At 38.4% G+C, this 16,825-nt stretch overlaps 1 protein-coding gene across 1 annotated transcript in view; it reads right to left on the bottom strand.

The window, feature by feature from the left end:
- vito (nucleolar protein viriato) overlaps positions 1-16,573 on the bottom strand; it is a 97,054-nt gene extending 80,481 nt beyond the window's left edge. Inside the window, exons 1-2 of the mRNA XM_090378389.1 lie at positions 16,523-16,573; positions 4,031-4,119 (exon numbers count right to left, since the gene is read on the bottom strand). Coding sequence (XP_090234515.1) covers positions 4,031-4,092 — 62 coding nt within the window. The 5' untranslated portion in view covers positions 4,093-4,119; positions 16,523-16,573. The remainder of the gene's footprint in view (positions 1-4,030; positions 4,120-16,522) is intronic.
- Between the last annotated feature and the right edge of the window lie 252 nt (positions 16,574-16,825).

Raw genomic sequence — 16,825 nt, 5'->3', positions numbered from 1 at the left:
GTTTCATATGCGATTCAATTCCTTTAGATGTTACCTACCTCCCCCTAAACCAATATTTTTGAGACACCCTGTATAAGCTAAAATAGAATATTTGTCAGTAGCATGGCAAACCAGTAGTGAAAATGAACAACAATAACAGAAAAATATGGGGGGGGGGTGAATAAAGAAGAAGAGGGTAGTGTTGAAGCAACGTTCCTAAAATAATTTAGAAAATTAAGCCAATTAAAAGAAATTTAGCGGCACCCCCTATTAGGCACCCATTTACAAATTAATGAAATCTCACTAAAATGGAAACTTAGACTAACAACCTTACATGACCAAATAAACTGAAAATAATAATTAATAAAATGAAATAGACTGACCGTTATGTCAGTCTATATCAAAATCTATATTAAAAATAAATAAAAAATAAGAAATAGTATTTTTCTTATTTTTAATATAGATTTTGATTACTTTTATCTCTATTTAATTTTTGGATTAATTGGATCATATTTACACACACACACACACACACACACACAGGTAGTTCTCGACTTTACGAATTGATTCGTTCCTAGCGCACGCTCGTAAAGCGGGAATTAAATCCTATAGACAATGTTAAAAATAGGGGTTATGTTCTCAACAATAAAATTAGTTAGCTAATTAATTTGTTTAAACAATGATTGATTTATCCAAATAAATTAAAACGTAGCCTGTAAAATTAAGAAAATTATAATAATTAAAGAAATTATTTATGACTTACAAATTTTAAAGAATGTTTATTCTTCACCATCGACTAAATGCACACTCGTTGATCACTTATTATTGACTTGGCACTGTTTGTTGCACAAGGGAGTCGTCTTCTTCAGAAATGCTCCAAGAGGCATTTTATTCAAAGAATATAATTTATTCTTTGAATAAAATTTATAAAGATTATATTCAAAGAATATAATCTTTATAAATTTCAATAGATGCACAAGCATTTTTTAACAAAACGCACAAATTGCAACACACGATTTGCGGAGTATCAAGTTTACGAAGATTTAAAAAAAGGAATGAAGAGAAGATTCTGAAAATATGTCCTTTTTATACGATTGAAAATTTCAAGTAAAGGGCAAACATTTTTCACCATAATAACATAAAAAAAACACACAATTCCAGCTATCGGTATTTTCGCAAATGCAATAACATTGAGTTTACTACCCGTTTATAATTAGATGCAATAAAGATCAATAAACTGGAAAGTGCAGAATGTTTTTATTGTTTTTTTGTTCATGACCTCCAGAAATGTGCTTTAGAAAAATGTCATAAAGGCATTCAAAATTGGTTCTTAAAACAGAACATATGATAACGATGAAAGTGTAATACATTTTAGTATTGGTAACTAATACAAGTTGCACTATAAAAACGACCTTTTAGAGAGTTATATAGCAAAAATTTCAAACTTCTGAGGTTGCGCTTACCAAAAAACAATGTGTTATTGGGTTCACATTACGATATTTTCACAATATGATGGTGTCTCTGGAACGGATTAATATCGTAAAGCTGGGTACACCTTATTGTATAGTTATGCGCATGGTTTGAAATGCGGTATTTATGAATGTTTAACATTCATTTTTTGCAATTAATGTTCATATTTTCAATTTTGTTGATACTTTATACGTCGAAAAAAAAAAAAAAACCTCTTAAACCGGGAACTCTTAAAGCAAGAACTGCCTGTGTGTGTGTGTGTGTGTGTGTGTGTGTGTGTGTGTGTGTGTGTGTGATTCACTACCAGTGAATACAGAGTGATTCACTACCAGTGCGACAAAATTGCAGGAGGTGTAGGGGGCACAAAGACGAATCGGGATCACATAGCATTGCAGGGTCCGAAATGCCTTCGTCGTGCGGTAGAGGACGTTGAACGGGAAGTCGCATGAACAGCGATCCCGCTGGAAGTCAGCAATTGCGAACTGGTTCCCGAGCCAGTAGGATGGACGAGTATTCAAACGTTGAACTGGCCGACATGCACCTCACGTATGGAGCTGCGGACTGTAATGGGCTCGCCGCTCTGCGCTTGTACCAGGAACGTTTCCCACACAGGTGTGCTCCTCATCATACGATTTTCGCACGTGTGCACAGAAGGTTACGTGAGACTGGCTGTTTCACGAGAGGTACCATGAATAGAGAGCGAACGACGAGGATGCCAGACAATGAGGAGAATGTCCTACATCTTGCCGAAGTCAATCTGAGTACGAGTACTTGAGCGATAGGCCAACAATTGAGTATTTCCCAATCCACTGTATGGAGGATACTGTCAACAAACCAAATGAGTTCATACCATCTGCAACGTGTCCAATCATTGGAGCCTGCAGATTATCCACTCCAGAGGACTTTTGCTACTTGGTTTCTTCAACAAAAACGGTTCGCAAATGTTGACTTCCAGCAGGATCGCTGTTCACGCGACCTCCCGCATGACAAAGGCATTTCGGACCCTGCAATGCTATGAGATTCCAATTCGTCTTTGTGCCCCCTACACCTCCTGCAAGTTTGTCGTACTGGTAGTGAATCACCCTGTGTGTATGTTTGTTTATATATATATATATATATATATATATATATATATATATATATATTTTTTTTTTTTTTTTTTGGAAAATTAAGCACAAATGCCCATGTCAAGTCTAATATTTTAAGAAAACCAGATTGAGAGATCACCTTTACATTAACCTTAACAACTTATGATGCTGTGTTCTATAACCTCTGTCACCAATACAGTGGCAATGGCCATCAAAGAATGGTGATATTATCTGATAACCCATAGCCATCTATCTAGGATGACCTCTCCTTCCTCCCTCCTCCCCCCCTCCCTCCCCTAGTGTGTCTGTGCTAGTCAAATACTATGCCTATAATATGAGGGTCACTCAAAAGTTATCGACCTTGGGAATAAAGAAGCAACAGCCTAATTTTTTTTTTTTTTTTTTTAACATTCTCTCAATATATATACCTATTAATTCAATATGGCCTCCACTTTGAGCAGACGACATAACAGAAAGGAATAAACTGCTTCATCCTGATTTCCGAAAAGTGATTTACAGCTTCCTTGAAAACTGATGCCCATGCAGGTGTTTCTTCAGATTCCTGAAGAAGAAATAACCACTGAGAAGGGGGGGGGCAAGAAACTGTAAAGTGGGTGGTTTAACTCCTAGGATCCACAATCTTTCAGGACAGCAACTGTTTTATGGGGTGTGTCCAGGAGCAGCATGAAGAATGAAAAATCTCATTAATTTCCCTCTTCTCTGTTACTTTATAGACCCTCTTAAATTTTATATAACAGCAGCTTAGGCATCCCCACTGACTGTTTTCTTATGTAGCATATCAAAAATTCCTCTCATATACCAAAAAATGGTGGGCATGATCTTCCTGGTCTGGAATTGTCTGGAAGCAGTGGACCTGCATCATTCATATGTAAATATTTTTGGAAATGAAATTTGAGCCCTACACTGTTTCTGAAGAGGTGAGCTTCCTTCGTATTCAGAGAGGACTGATCTTTGATACGGCCAAATATTCAGGGAATATAGTACCACCCATTCAGAAACATACTCTCTAGCAATCTTACACTTTAATATGTCTGTCTGCTGCATAACCAGGCCTTGAATTTTTTGGCACATTTCTGGAGTTGTCACTTCCAACAGTTATCCCGAGCAAGGGACATCTCTATCTGTGGTCGTGTATCCACAGGGTGCTTATACCTCATTTAAAATGATTACTTTCAGGTATTCAGAAGGAACCACTTGAAAAACATTCCCTTTTTCAGATGGACGACATTCTAATTTCATGACATTCCATGTTTTTCTTTCATTTGGCTACTTTAAATAAATCTCTTCTGTTCTTCCATACTAACTGTACTGAGCTGGATGTGTGCAAATAAGATACAGACAAATATGAGAGTATTAATAAAACAAATTAATTTTAATGATGAAATTGTAATTCTTAATATATCAAGCATATTTAATCAAGGTAGGTAACTTTAACAAACAAAAATGTAAAGAAATACAGGATTACAACAAACCTCCTTTCTTCTTCATCAAAAACAAGATGAACCTTCTGTCTCTTTAGAACTCTCTTCCTCATTTCATCCAAAATTGAAAGTTTTTAGAACTAAATGCCATGAAAAAATAAAATAATATACTGTACACAGATACTCAATCATTGTTTTTATTAACCATTAGTTAAATTATGATAAATTATAAACAGCATAGTAACTATGTCTTTAATGTTGCTGTCTCATCTTAACACTACAAAGCCAAGCTAGTCAAACTAGTAGTTACACAGTTGTAGTATACACCGACGAGCCAAAACATGACCACCTACCTAATATGACGTTGGTCCTCCACATACAGCCAAAACAGTTCGTACCCGGCAAGGCATGGATGCTACAAGATTTCTATATGTAAGCAGTCTTGTGATATATATGGTATCAACACGTAACCAGCAGATCCTTTAACTCCTGTAAGGTCCGGGTTAAGACATCGCAGATCGGAGTTGTTGTTCCAACACAAACCATAGATGCTCGATGGGATTGATGTCTGGGGAATTTGGAGGCCAGTGCAATACCTACAAGTCTTCCTCATGTTCTGCGAACCAGTCTCGAACAATCCGGGCAGTGTGGCATAGTGCATTACCCTGCTGAAAGACAGCACCGCCAGAGGGGAAGACTGTTAACACGAAAGGGTGTACCTAGTCAGCAGTGAGGTTTAGGTAGGTGGTAGACATCAGAGTGCCCAGCATATGGATGACTGGACACAGGGTATCCCAGAAGAATAACACCACTGCTGCCACCGGCTTGTTTTCATCCCACTGTGCATCCAGACGCCATCACTTCCCCATGTAAATGACACACAACGTACCCAGCCATCCACATAGTGCAACAGGAAACATAAGACCAGACGACCTTCTTCCAATTACTCAAGGCCCAGTTTCAATGCTCACTTGCCCATTGTAGGTGCTGTTGCCGGTGAACCATGGTTAGCATGGGCACTCGGGGCGGCCTGTGGCTACGCAGCCCCATTTTCAGCAGGGTTCGATGTACTATGTGTTGTGACACATTACTCCCATCACCAACATTCCAATTATGGGTGAATTGTATAGGTACTAACCACAGCTGACCGTGAACACCCCACCAGCCATGCCGTTTTGGAGATGCTCTGACCCAGTTGTCTGGTCATTACAATCTGGCATTTGTCAAACTCTCTTAAGTCTGCTGCTTTTCCCATCTGAAGAAAAAGAGTAACAAAAGAGATTTGAGTTACCATTTGTATCATCCACCACCAACAAGTGTTAGCTACCAAAAGATTAAATACCAAAAGTGTTACGGACATAGCTTTCAAAATCGTGAATTCCATCAGAGGACAATCTCTCAACGAAAATGAACCAAATCTGATACTATGATATTACACACAGATGTGAGGCGGCTGAGTTGGAATAAGTTTTTACAGATTTCATAATTTCCTGAATGAAATTAAAAAAATTTGATCAAAGGGGAGATGATTATCGGGAGCTACAAGATACGGAGTGGTTGTGGGATTCAGATTCCAAATTCAGATCACTTAATTTACCAGTAAATTAAGTGATCTGAATTTGGAATTACAAGGGGGAAAAAAAAAAGTGGTTGACATGATTAGTAGTATTTCTGCATATAAACGTCAATTTTTGGCAATGGCTAAGGATCTCAAAGAAATAAAATTCGATCATTTTGCAAATATGCAAGATCATTTGAAAAATATCCTGTTTTTGAATTTAATAGTGAGAAATATGTTTCTGAAATTGAGAAAGTTGTGGATGATTTTGAAACCTGATTCAGTGATTTTAAAACAATTGAAGACATTGTTCAATATATTTCTTATCCATTTAATGTCGACTTGGATACAAAACAAATTGCAGGGAAAAAAAAAAAAAAAAAAAAAAACACACACAGATTTTTCACATGGAGAAAATATTACTTGATAATGAAATTTGCAAAACGATATCTTCCTAAAAGGCAAATCATCCGAAAAAGACTTTTGGAAATATGTTTTCTGAGAAAAAATACCCAAATGTAAAAAAATGCAGTGAACTTTTAAATTCCTGTTTTCGTTCCACATATCTATACAAATCTACCTTTTCGTATTTGAAACAAACAAACAAAGAATCGCTCTACTATTATGGACTTGCATACAAAAGATTCTTTACGATTGGCCTTATCACAGTATATCGCCGATTTTGAAAGCTTGGCAAATGGCACAAAGACACAAACTTCACCAAAACCGGCCAATTGTATGTAGTGTGTTGGGCATATAAGTGTTAAAGACAGAAGTGTCAGTTCCTACAAGGTTCTGGGATGGATTTGACACACTTTTTGAATAAAGGTTGCCTGTAGGGCTCAATCCTTGACCCTTTCTTCAGGACAATTGTTCGAGATGAATTTCTGGCCCTGGATCTAAGCCCAGTGGAAAGCCTAGCCTTTGCAGACGATTTGATTCTTCTTGTAAGAGAAAACACAAGAGTGGTTGTACAGCCATCCTCATGCACCTACAGGAGTGGGCACAAATGCACATGATCAGGATATCACTGAAAAAAACTAAATCGATACTTTTGAAACGAAACCTAAGGAACCCTCAAATTAAAATTAATGGAAAAACCATAAAAATGGTATCAGAACTAAAATACCTAGGGGTTGTTTCTGACTCAAATTTCCCTTTCAAGTTGTTTCTGAAAGGGAAATTAGATCTCAAAAGAAGGATCTTGGCAATCATATATGTACCGAGCAGTGTTCTTGTCTGTCATCACCGATGGAGCAGGTTTACCCACATGTCCATAGTCAGAAACAAATTAGACAATTCAGAGAACAATACTATTACCAGGCAGGTGTTGCCTGGTGCTCTCCCACATATTTAGATGTAGGCAAAAGAGGCTTATATTACAGACTTATAAAAGCAAACACCACTAGGGCCGAAAGAAAGAATAGCCACAAAGCTCTGCAAGCAATGGCAAACAAATTGGGTGCAGGAAACCACAGGTACAGTTACCAAAAGGTTCCCCCCCCCCAGGTGGCAATGGTTAGTCCAAAGCCACCAAAGTGGTACGTCCCTGCTGGACTTTTCACAACATTTACACTGACAGGCCATGGCTCCCTAAAGATTAAAAGATGGTCTAACCTGTACCTGTGGCAAAAGTGAAGACAGAGCATACATTCTCTACAAATGTATAATTTATGATGTATAATTCAGAGGGTGCTCTGGTCATGGAAGAGAACAGCTGGTGGATTTTGGCTGCTGTAAAGGGATAAGTATTTTTAACTTTTACCGTATTTTTCGTTAATTAACATAGTACATTTTGTTTTACAGAGATATTAAATGGGTTTAGTAGCGTTTGTTAGCTTCTTATTTTGAATTTAACCAGTGATTTGTGAAGTTATGAATCCCGGTGTTGGCGCCAATATTGCTGAACTAGCCACCATACTGTAGTCAATAACAAATAGTGTAACGTATATATATTTCGAACTGGCGTAAGGTATAAAGTAAAACTAGATAGCATAATACGAAGCACTGTATTAGGAATGTTAGCTTATTATAGTATTATCAATAAATCAAAAATATTATTAATCTAATTAAATTTCATTGTTAATTAAAATTGTATTTAAACAGAAATCATGACACAGACTTGAGCTGCGAAGCAAAGATCACAAACTAGCTAGAGTGCTGTGACTCGGGGGAGAAACAAAGGTGGAGAAACAAAGGGGGAGAAACAGTCTCCAAAAATGTGAAATGTTTGCCAACCTTTCTAAAACAGGACATGATCTAGCCAAGGAGGTGTGTGTACTAGGTGTCTAAAGTGTCAAGAAATTAGACGCCACATCAGTGTTCTGATGGGCGTCTATGAGAGCTTGAAATGCAGAGTAAACACCCTCGAAGAAATTAATATGTTGGGCCCATCAAGCTCTCAGCTGCCCAGCTCAATGACAGAGCTCACTCCTGTGCATCAGGCAAACCAGAGGCAATCTCCAAGGCAGAATGCGCTGGTCCCAAAGAAGCTAGTTATTGTTAATGACTATTATCAGGGAAACGGGGAATATACTATGCAAGAAGGAAAGGTAGAACAGGACTAGAGTATATCTGCCAGGGGCAAAGGTTGATGATGTTGTAGAGCAGATATCATCTTTTAAGGGCACAAATGGTGATATTGTTGTACATGTTGGAACTAATGACATTAAGAGTAAGAGATCTGCAGATTTACTCAACAAGTACATGTCAATATTGAAAAAAGTCATGAGTTAGGGTTGAATGCAAAAGTGTCTGCAATTCTACCCAGACACGATAGGAGGGAGTATATGATGAGAGCCATGTCGATCAATTCAGCCCTGGAGAGATTGTCCAAGGATAAAAAATAGAAATTTTTTCAACCTGGTCTGTGCTTTTTGACAGGAGAGACTGCTTCTACAGAGATGGGGACTTAAATAGAAAGGGTGCAAGAAAGGAGGATCAAAGGGCGAATCAAGTAATTATAGACCTGTTACTTCTGTTCCAGGAAAATTAATGGAGGCAATGGTTAAAGAAACACTGCAGGATCATCTAGACAAGACTTCAGTTATAGCTCAAACACAGCATGGTTTTGTTAAGGGAAAGTCTTGCCTCACTAATTTGATTGGATACTATGATGTGGTCACAAAAGGAACTGGATGCAGGGAATAACTTTGATATTATATATTTGGATCTTAGAAAGGCTTTTGATTCATGCACATGGAAGACTGCTGAACAAATTGGAGCAGTGTGGTATTGGAGGCAAATTGCTGCTATGGATAAAGGGATGGTTGAGTGGGAGAAGACAGCGAGTGGTAATCAATGGACACTGCTCATCGTGGACTAATGTTACTAGTGGTGTCCCTCAGAGTTCAGTGTTAGGTCCATTGTTGTTTTCTGTATTTATAAATGATATTGATGATGCTATTACCAAGCTTAATATCCAAGTTTGCAGACGATACGAAGGTTGGCAGGGTTGCTAAGGACACTAATGACAGTACACTCAATCCTCGTATAACACGACACTACAAAAATTCCATCATACACGATTTATAAATAGGGGAACGATATCGTATATAACACAAACCGAATTCGCATGTGCACAATTCGCCTTTGTGTTTACAAGAAATGGCAGTCGAACACTGAATCACCCCAACTGAACGCAACATGATAGGAATGAAGAGAAGATCCTGAAATGTATTTATGTTTTTTTATATCCGTGAAGGAGAAACACATTTCACCATAATAACGTAAAAACCCACACAATTCCAGCTATCAATATTATCGCAAATGCAATTATATCGAGTTTACTACCAGTTTATAACAGATTCCACTAGCAGGAACACAAGTGGAAATTGTTTTTATTGTTTTATGGTAGTAACCCCCAGAAAAGGCAGGGTTGTCAAGGACACTACTGACACTATGCTGCTGCAACAGGATCTGGAAAGGTTGAGCAGATGGGCTGAGAGGTGGCAAATGAAGTTTAACATTGACAAATGTAAAGTACTACACATGGGAAACAGCAACCCCAGAGCAACGTATCAACTCTGTGGTACTACACTGACAGTGGTAGAGAATGAAAGGGACCTGAGGTTGGTTGTGCAGGCAGATATGAAGTTCTCTGAGCAGTGCAGACGGGCTGCAAGAGTAGCTCATGGTGTATTGTCAATGATATATAGGAATTTTTCTAGCAGGGATAAGGAGGTGATTATTCCCTTGTATAAGGCAATGGTCAGGCCACACCTAGAGTACTGTATACAGGCCTGGAGGCCTCATTTCAAGAAGGATGTAGACCTGCTGGAACGAGTACAGAGAAGGGCAACAAGATTAGTGAATGGAACAAAGGGGTGCTCTTACGAAGAAAGGCTTAAGATTTGCAAATTACAGTGTCTGGAGACTAGGCACCAGCGAGGTGATCTGATAGAGGTGTAAAAAGCATTGAATGGTTTGAGCATGCTCAATGCTGATGGGATTCTTCCTCTAGCTCAGAATAATCACCCGAGAGGGCATAAATTCAAATTGAGGAAAGACAGATGTAGGATAGACGTGCGGAAATTTGCCTTTAGCCAGCGAGTGGTTGGTTGGTGGAACAGACTTCCATCCCTTGTCGTGGAAGTTGATAGCCTAAATAAGTTTAAGGCTCAGCTGGACAGGTATTTTGAACGAACAAACGAACAGAGGGGTGAAGTGGAAGTGGTTTTTTTTTTTTTTTTTTTGGCTGATGCTGCATAAGCTTGCTTTCTTGCATCAAATGCCTCTACTAATGCTAATGCTAAAATATGCTTTAGTAAAATGTGAGCTAGTGAGGTGTTCATAGAGTGTCTCTGCCTTTATAGTGTTGTTTATTCAACTGCTACACTCGCACAGCTTTGTTGATGTGTATCAAGCGTGCCTCCTCATTTTGTAATTGTGCTTTATTCACTAAAAATGAGTAAAATACTTAAATGGTGTGAAAAGGAAGCATCCTGGTGAGGACACTACAGATTCAGAGAAAAAAAGAAAAGCAATATTGATAAACAAAGGCGGACTGGATCAAAAATTATTACCCGGGAAAATTTGTAGTGGTCTCATGCTAGCATTCATGGCCAAAATCACACCGGCCTCCAGGGTTTCCCCCGTAAGGCTTATGGCCAGTCCGCCTGTCGATAGAGAAAAAATATGAAAGTGTGAACCGCTTTGAGTGAAATGAAAGACCATGTGATATTGCATGTGCTACAGGCCTAAATGAGGCAACACCAAGAATTACAAAGATTGCAGAGAAAATAAAAAAAACTTTCATAGCAGGAACAACTGAAAGTGTATTTAAAATCCATTAGATTAAGACACAAAGAATTGGAAGAGATGGAAAGGCTGTCATCTTTCCTCGTTCGAATGTTTGGATAGAAAATGAAACAAAAAACAAGTATGCTTATGATAGAAGAAAAAGCATTAGCAATATTTTATTACATAATAGTCGTACGAAAATACTTACGTATTTTTTTAAAATAATTTATTGTGTTTGCTAATTTTTTGGTTACAAATGTGTGTTCAATCTTGGATGGTCGGCACCTATCCCTATTTTTCCCATAGGGCCTGTTGTTTGTATTGCATGATTTTGCATTGCACGAGGGTTTCTAGGAACACAACTATCGTGCTATACAAGGACTGACTGTACGCTGCTGCAACAGGATCTGGAAAAGTTGAGCAGATGGGCTGAGAGGTGGCAACTGAAGTTTAACATTGACAAATGTAAAGTACTACATATGGGAAGCAATAAATCCAGAGTAACATATCAACTCTGTGGTACTACACTGACAATGGTAGAGAACGAAAAGGACTTGGGGGTAATTGTGCAGGCAGATATGAAGTTTTCTGAGCAGTGCAGACGGCCTGCAAGAGTAGCTCATGGTGTCTTGTCAATGATATACAGGAATTTTTCTAGCAGGGATAAGGAGGCGATTATCCCCTTGTATAAGGCAATGGTCAGGCCACACCTTGAGTACTGTATGCAGAAGGCCTCATTTTAAGAAGGATGTAGAGCTGTTGGAACGAGTGCAGAGAAGGGCAACAAGATTAGTGAATGGAACAAAGGGTTTCGCTTACGAAGAAAGGCTTAAGTATTACAAATTAGAGTGTCTGGAGACTAGACACCTGCAAGGTGATCTGACTGAGGTGTATAAAGCCTTGAATGGCTTGAGCATGCTCCAATGCTGATGGGATTCTTCCTCTTGCTCAGAACAATCACCTGAGAGTGCATAAATTCAAATTGAGGAAAGACAGACGTAGGACAGATGTGCGAAAGTTTGCCTTTAGCCAGTGGGTAGTTGGTTGGCAGAACAGACTTCCATCCTTTGTTGCGGAAGTTCATATCCTAAATAAATTTAAGGCTGAGCTGGAAAGGTATTTGGAACGAAAGGAGAAGTGAAATGGGAGCATTGTTTATTTATTTATTTTTTTGGCTGATACTGCATAAGCTTGCTTTCTTGCATCATATGCCTCTACTAATGCTAATTAACTACTCGCTGGCTAAAGGCAAATTTCTGCATATCTATTATTTGTTATGCCCCCTCAAGTGCATAATCTGCGCAAGAGGAAGAATCCCATCAGCACTGAGATTGCACAAAAACCCTGAAAGCCATATAAACCTCAATCTGATCACCTCACACATACCTAGTCTCCAGGCACTGCATCCGGAGAACTTTAGCCTTTCTTGGTAAGACATCTGTTTACTGTTTGTCCCCTAACCAATCTCGTTGACCTCCTTTGTAATAGTTCCAGCAGCTCTACATCCTTCCTAAAATCAGGCATTTAGTTACTCAAGGTACGGCTTGCCCATTATTATTACTACTTAGCCACACAGTGCAAGGAAGCCTGCGGTTTATGCTGCACCAGCCAAAAAAAAATTCCAAGTTACCCTGAGAGAGAGCTGCACCAGCCAAAAAAAAATTCCGAGTTACCCTGAGAGAGAGAGAGAGAGAGAGAGAGAGAGAGAGAGAGAGAGAGAGAGAGAGAGACAGAGACAGAGAGAGAGAGAGAGAGAGAGAGAGAGAGAGACCCCTCTGTAGTCATGTGGAAAGGAGCAGCAGTGCGTGGTACACGCTTCTTGATTAGACCAGGGTTCGAGCCCGTCACCACCAAATACGGAGAATGTGGAAAGGTTAGGGAATGACCACTGCATATTCCCAGAGCAATATGGCCTTAGTTTCTAATGCTCCTAAAAAAAAAAAAAAAAAAAAAAACCAAATAACCAATAATAAATAACCTGACAGAGAAATAGTAGAAGTGAATCACAAAGAAAGAGAAGAATAATGATATCCAGCTCAGGACCCTGGGTGTGCCAAGCCCATACTCACCACCTTATCCCTGCTAACAGTTTCTGTATATTATTAAAAAATCATGAGGCGCTGGTATAGATTTTTTAGGGTGTACCCTTCAAAATGGCGGCAATGAGAAGAGGGAGAAAATCAGTGATTAACGGGTTGTGACTGCCTACTCACTGTGTCCCCCCCCCCTTCTCGACCGTACGTGGCTGATGTCACGTGACATCGGAACTGAAAATGAAAAATAAAAGGCAATTTTTTTAAAATCAACCAAGAAACAAAAATGCCGTTATTCGAGGATGGTGAAATGTCATGTGACAGTAAAAAAAAAAAAAAAAACCTATTATATTAGGCCACCCAAATAGTTATATTCATATGTTGTGCTGTGTGTCTTATGTCTGTTACCTGTGTGAGTTCTATGGTAGATTTGTCTGTTTTGCTGGACAAAAAAACCCCAGATATCTTGGTATCCTGTGTGTTATCAGACACTCAGCCTAAAACACTGATGGATCCAATATCCCTCTATTACAGAAGATTTAGAAGTCCGGTTGGCCTGCCTCCCTAAAATCCACTCGTGCACACCTTCTCGATGGTAAGCCCTGTTACATCACTTAGGTGGCAACGAATGTGTAGTGTGGTTCTCTTTAAGACACCTGGTCAGCGTGAAGAGGAAAAGACCAAACCCTCCAGCATATGACAGCACAACAAAACAAATGGCCCTCAGTCCCCAGCAGCTTTCACTCTCCCTCTTATGGCAGCGAGAGGATCAGAGTAGGCCTTGAATGGGTTGAGCACGCTGAATTCTGATGGGATCCTCCCACTTGTTCAGAATACGAACCTACGGGGACATAAGTTCAAATTAAGAAAGGATAGATGTAGAATAGATGTGCGGAAATTTGCCTTTAGCCAGCGGGTGGTTAATTGCTGGAACAAACTTCCATCTGTCGTTGTGGAAGTTGATAGATTAAATAAATTTAAGGAGGAACTGGACAGGCATTTGGAGGGAATGGTGTGATTTTTTTTTTTTTTTTTTTTTGGCTGATGCTGCATAAGCTCCTACACTTGCTTTCTTGCATCAAGTGCCACTACTACTACTACTACTACTATGACAGATGGACTAAGAAAATAACAGAATGGTATCCAAGAGGAGCTAGAAGAAAACCTGGAAGATAAAGGCAGAGTGGGATAGATGAAATTCATGAGTTAGTTTGTGGGTAGTAAATGGATGGGCAGTGCTCAAAACAGAAGGAACTGGAGAAGCCTTCAATCCTGCAGTGGATTGAAAATGGCTGATGATGACTATCTACACCTGAGACTGACTAACTCAGCCATGGAGTGAAAAAAGCCCATTAAAATCCTTTGCGTCATCGACAGGATTCAAACCCGGGCCTTTTCCACCCAGTGTGGGGAGGACGGTGTGCTGCCTGCGCAGACATGTGACAGTACAATATGTCGAAGCTAAAATGAAGAAAAAGAATCAGCAAAACAGGAATTTTATTTTTTTTTAAAAAGAAATATAAATTTCACAAAACGCAATTCTTCTTGCCTGTACTTTACTAGGCGATTGCACATGCGTTAACAATTAAATTGCTTTTTGTTAATGCACTAATTCACTAAAAAAATGCTAATTTTTTAAAAAAATTTTGGCAAGGGCTGCCGCCCCCTAAACTCCCGCTTTTGAGATCGAATATAATGACAATTCCACCTGTATTAACAATGAAGTTGCTGTGTGTGAAATTGAGATTCACCCGCTGGCTAAAGAATTTGCTTGGAAAAGAGAACAAGGGGAAAAAATTTAAGTAGGCGTGGTCTCCACCCATCAGTCACTGCAGTGTCGGCAAGTATAGAGAGGGTACACCTTAAACTAAACTTTTAATTTAGAATCTTTAACTCACACAACTCACTGCAGGCATCAATAGGCAACTCTTTGTTATTAACCCCAGACCTAGCCAAGGATGAGAAACACATCTAAGGGAGTTAAAAGCTGATTCAAGAAAAATTAATGTGCTACATGTTCCATATCTTGTTACTGGGGGCTCACATCTGGTGAGTATGGGCTTAGCACACCAGGGTCCTGAGCTAGATATCATCATTCTTCTCTTTCTTGGTAACTTGGAATTTTTTTTTTTTTGGCTGGTACAGCATAAGCCTCAGGCTTCCTTGCACTATAAGACTAATAATAATAACTTGTAAAAGTTTCAATTTTTATGTTACCATTCTTTATTTTCGGCTATATATAAAAAAATGCAAATTTCCAACACTTATGTGCAACAAATCTATGCCAGTGATTTATTTTTTAAGTTTTATTAAAATTATAAAAATATGACCTACTTCGTATTTTTTAATAATATTTACTTTTGCTTTTAAATGCTCACTTGAGAAAATTTACAACCCGAAAAGGATTATAGCAATGCCTTGCTTAGCACTGCTTCAAACAGCCCGGGTTTCACAATAACATGGTTTTTAATTAAGTTTAAGTCGAAAATTTACTGTACATATTAAAACTCATTCAATAGCCTAGACAAGTACTATACATATATGCTGTGTTGTCATAAGCCTACAGTACATGCTACGTTGCCAACTTTATTGTTTACCTTGTACATGTGACAATAGCTCCCCTCAGGCAGTCAGCTGCAATGTGCAAGCGTTCAGTATCCTTAATTCCATCCTAAAGAGATGATATGATATCTTTTCAAACTTTTCATTTCACAATTTATTTTTTACCCCTTTAAATATGATCGAAAATATATCTGCATTTTACCTAAAAATCACTGCCAACAACATGCATTATTTTTGGCAGCATGCTTTGCCCCATTTGGTAAATGATTTCACTGGTTTTGAATCACAAGTTCAGATAACTGCTGAAGACATTGTGAAGATTGGAAAAGACTTGGGATCCAAAACTTTAAATACTGCTAATGTACGTGACCGCATTGACTCACATGCAAGTGACTTGGATGATGCAACTCTCCTTGAAATCGACGAGCAAACTGCATATGCAGAAGAGGGAAACAATTCTGAAGTAGATAACAATGTAGTGCCACCAAATGAATTTCAACAGAACTGGAGGAAGTTTTTCGGGGTATTGACATGGCCTGCGAGGCAATTATGAATGGAGATCTGAATGTTGAACATAGCATCAAGATATGGCAAATTTTTCAAGATAGGATTCAATGCTACAAAGACTTGCATGCCGAGAAAAAGAAGAGACTACTTCACCAGACTTCAATATTGAAATACCTGAAAAAACAACCGCTTTTTCTAAAGCTTTTTTTTTTTTTCTCATCTCTTATGATGTTACCTTTTCATTAATAAAATTTTTGCAATATGTATATATTTTTTTTAACTTCAAATCCTGTTAATTGGCTATTAAGTGCAAATTGTTTATCGATTTATTATAATTTCTTTATAGACTTTCAATTAAAATCCATTATATTTATACCTCAATCAGCACGGTTTCACATAACACTAAACAGTTTCGATATAAATTATCAGTGCTATGCGGGGTATTGTTGTACTACTTTACAACGTTAAGGTGAATCTGCACAAATAATTATATTAACTTGTTAAGGCTATCTGCACAAATTAATACGATACACCTAAAATTGAAAATATTCAAAAACCCGTAAGTAAATTTCATCCTGTTATTGACATAATATGTCCTATATAATCAAATATGCTGAACGTCTAAACACTTCTTATCCTTACCTGTTACCTAATTTTCTTACGCCAATCATTTGCAAGCGCTCCACCAACAGCTACAGAGTCAAAAAATATATACAGTACATATATATCTTACTACTCTATGAGCAGCCGTATGACTCCGCTAGGGTCGCTGTACAGCAATCACAGAGTTCTAACAGGTTGTAATGAAAAGAGAGAGAGAAATTACAGTATTTCCCCATGTATAAGACGCACCTTTTTTCGAAAAATTTGGGGTTTAAAAACTGGGTGCGTCTTATACAGTGGTTGTAGATTTTTTACTTGCATTTCCCGCTTTTTCGCGCTTGT

This window comes from Mastigoproctus giganteus, chromosome 7 (assembly GCF_048544385.1).
Source record: "Mastigoproctus giganteus isolate SK-2022 chromosome 7, ASM4854438v1, whole genome shotgun sequence".
NCBI lineage: Eukaryota > Metazoa > Arthropoda > Arachnida > Uropygi > Thelyphonidae > Mastigoproctus > Mastigoproctus giganteus.
This window is presented reverse-complemented; position numbering and strand designations above follow the sequence as displayed.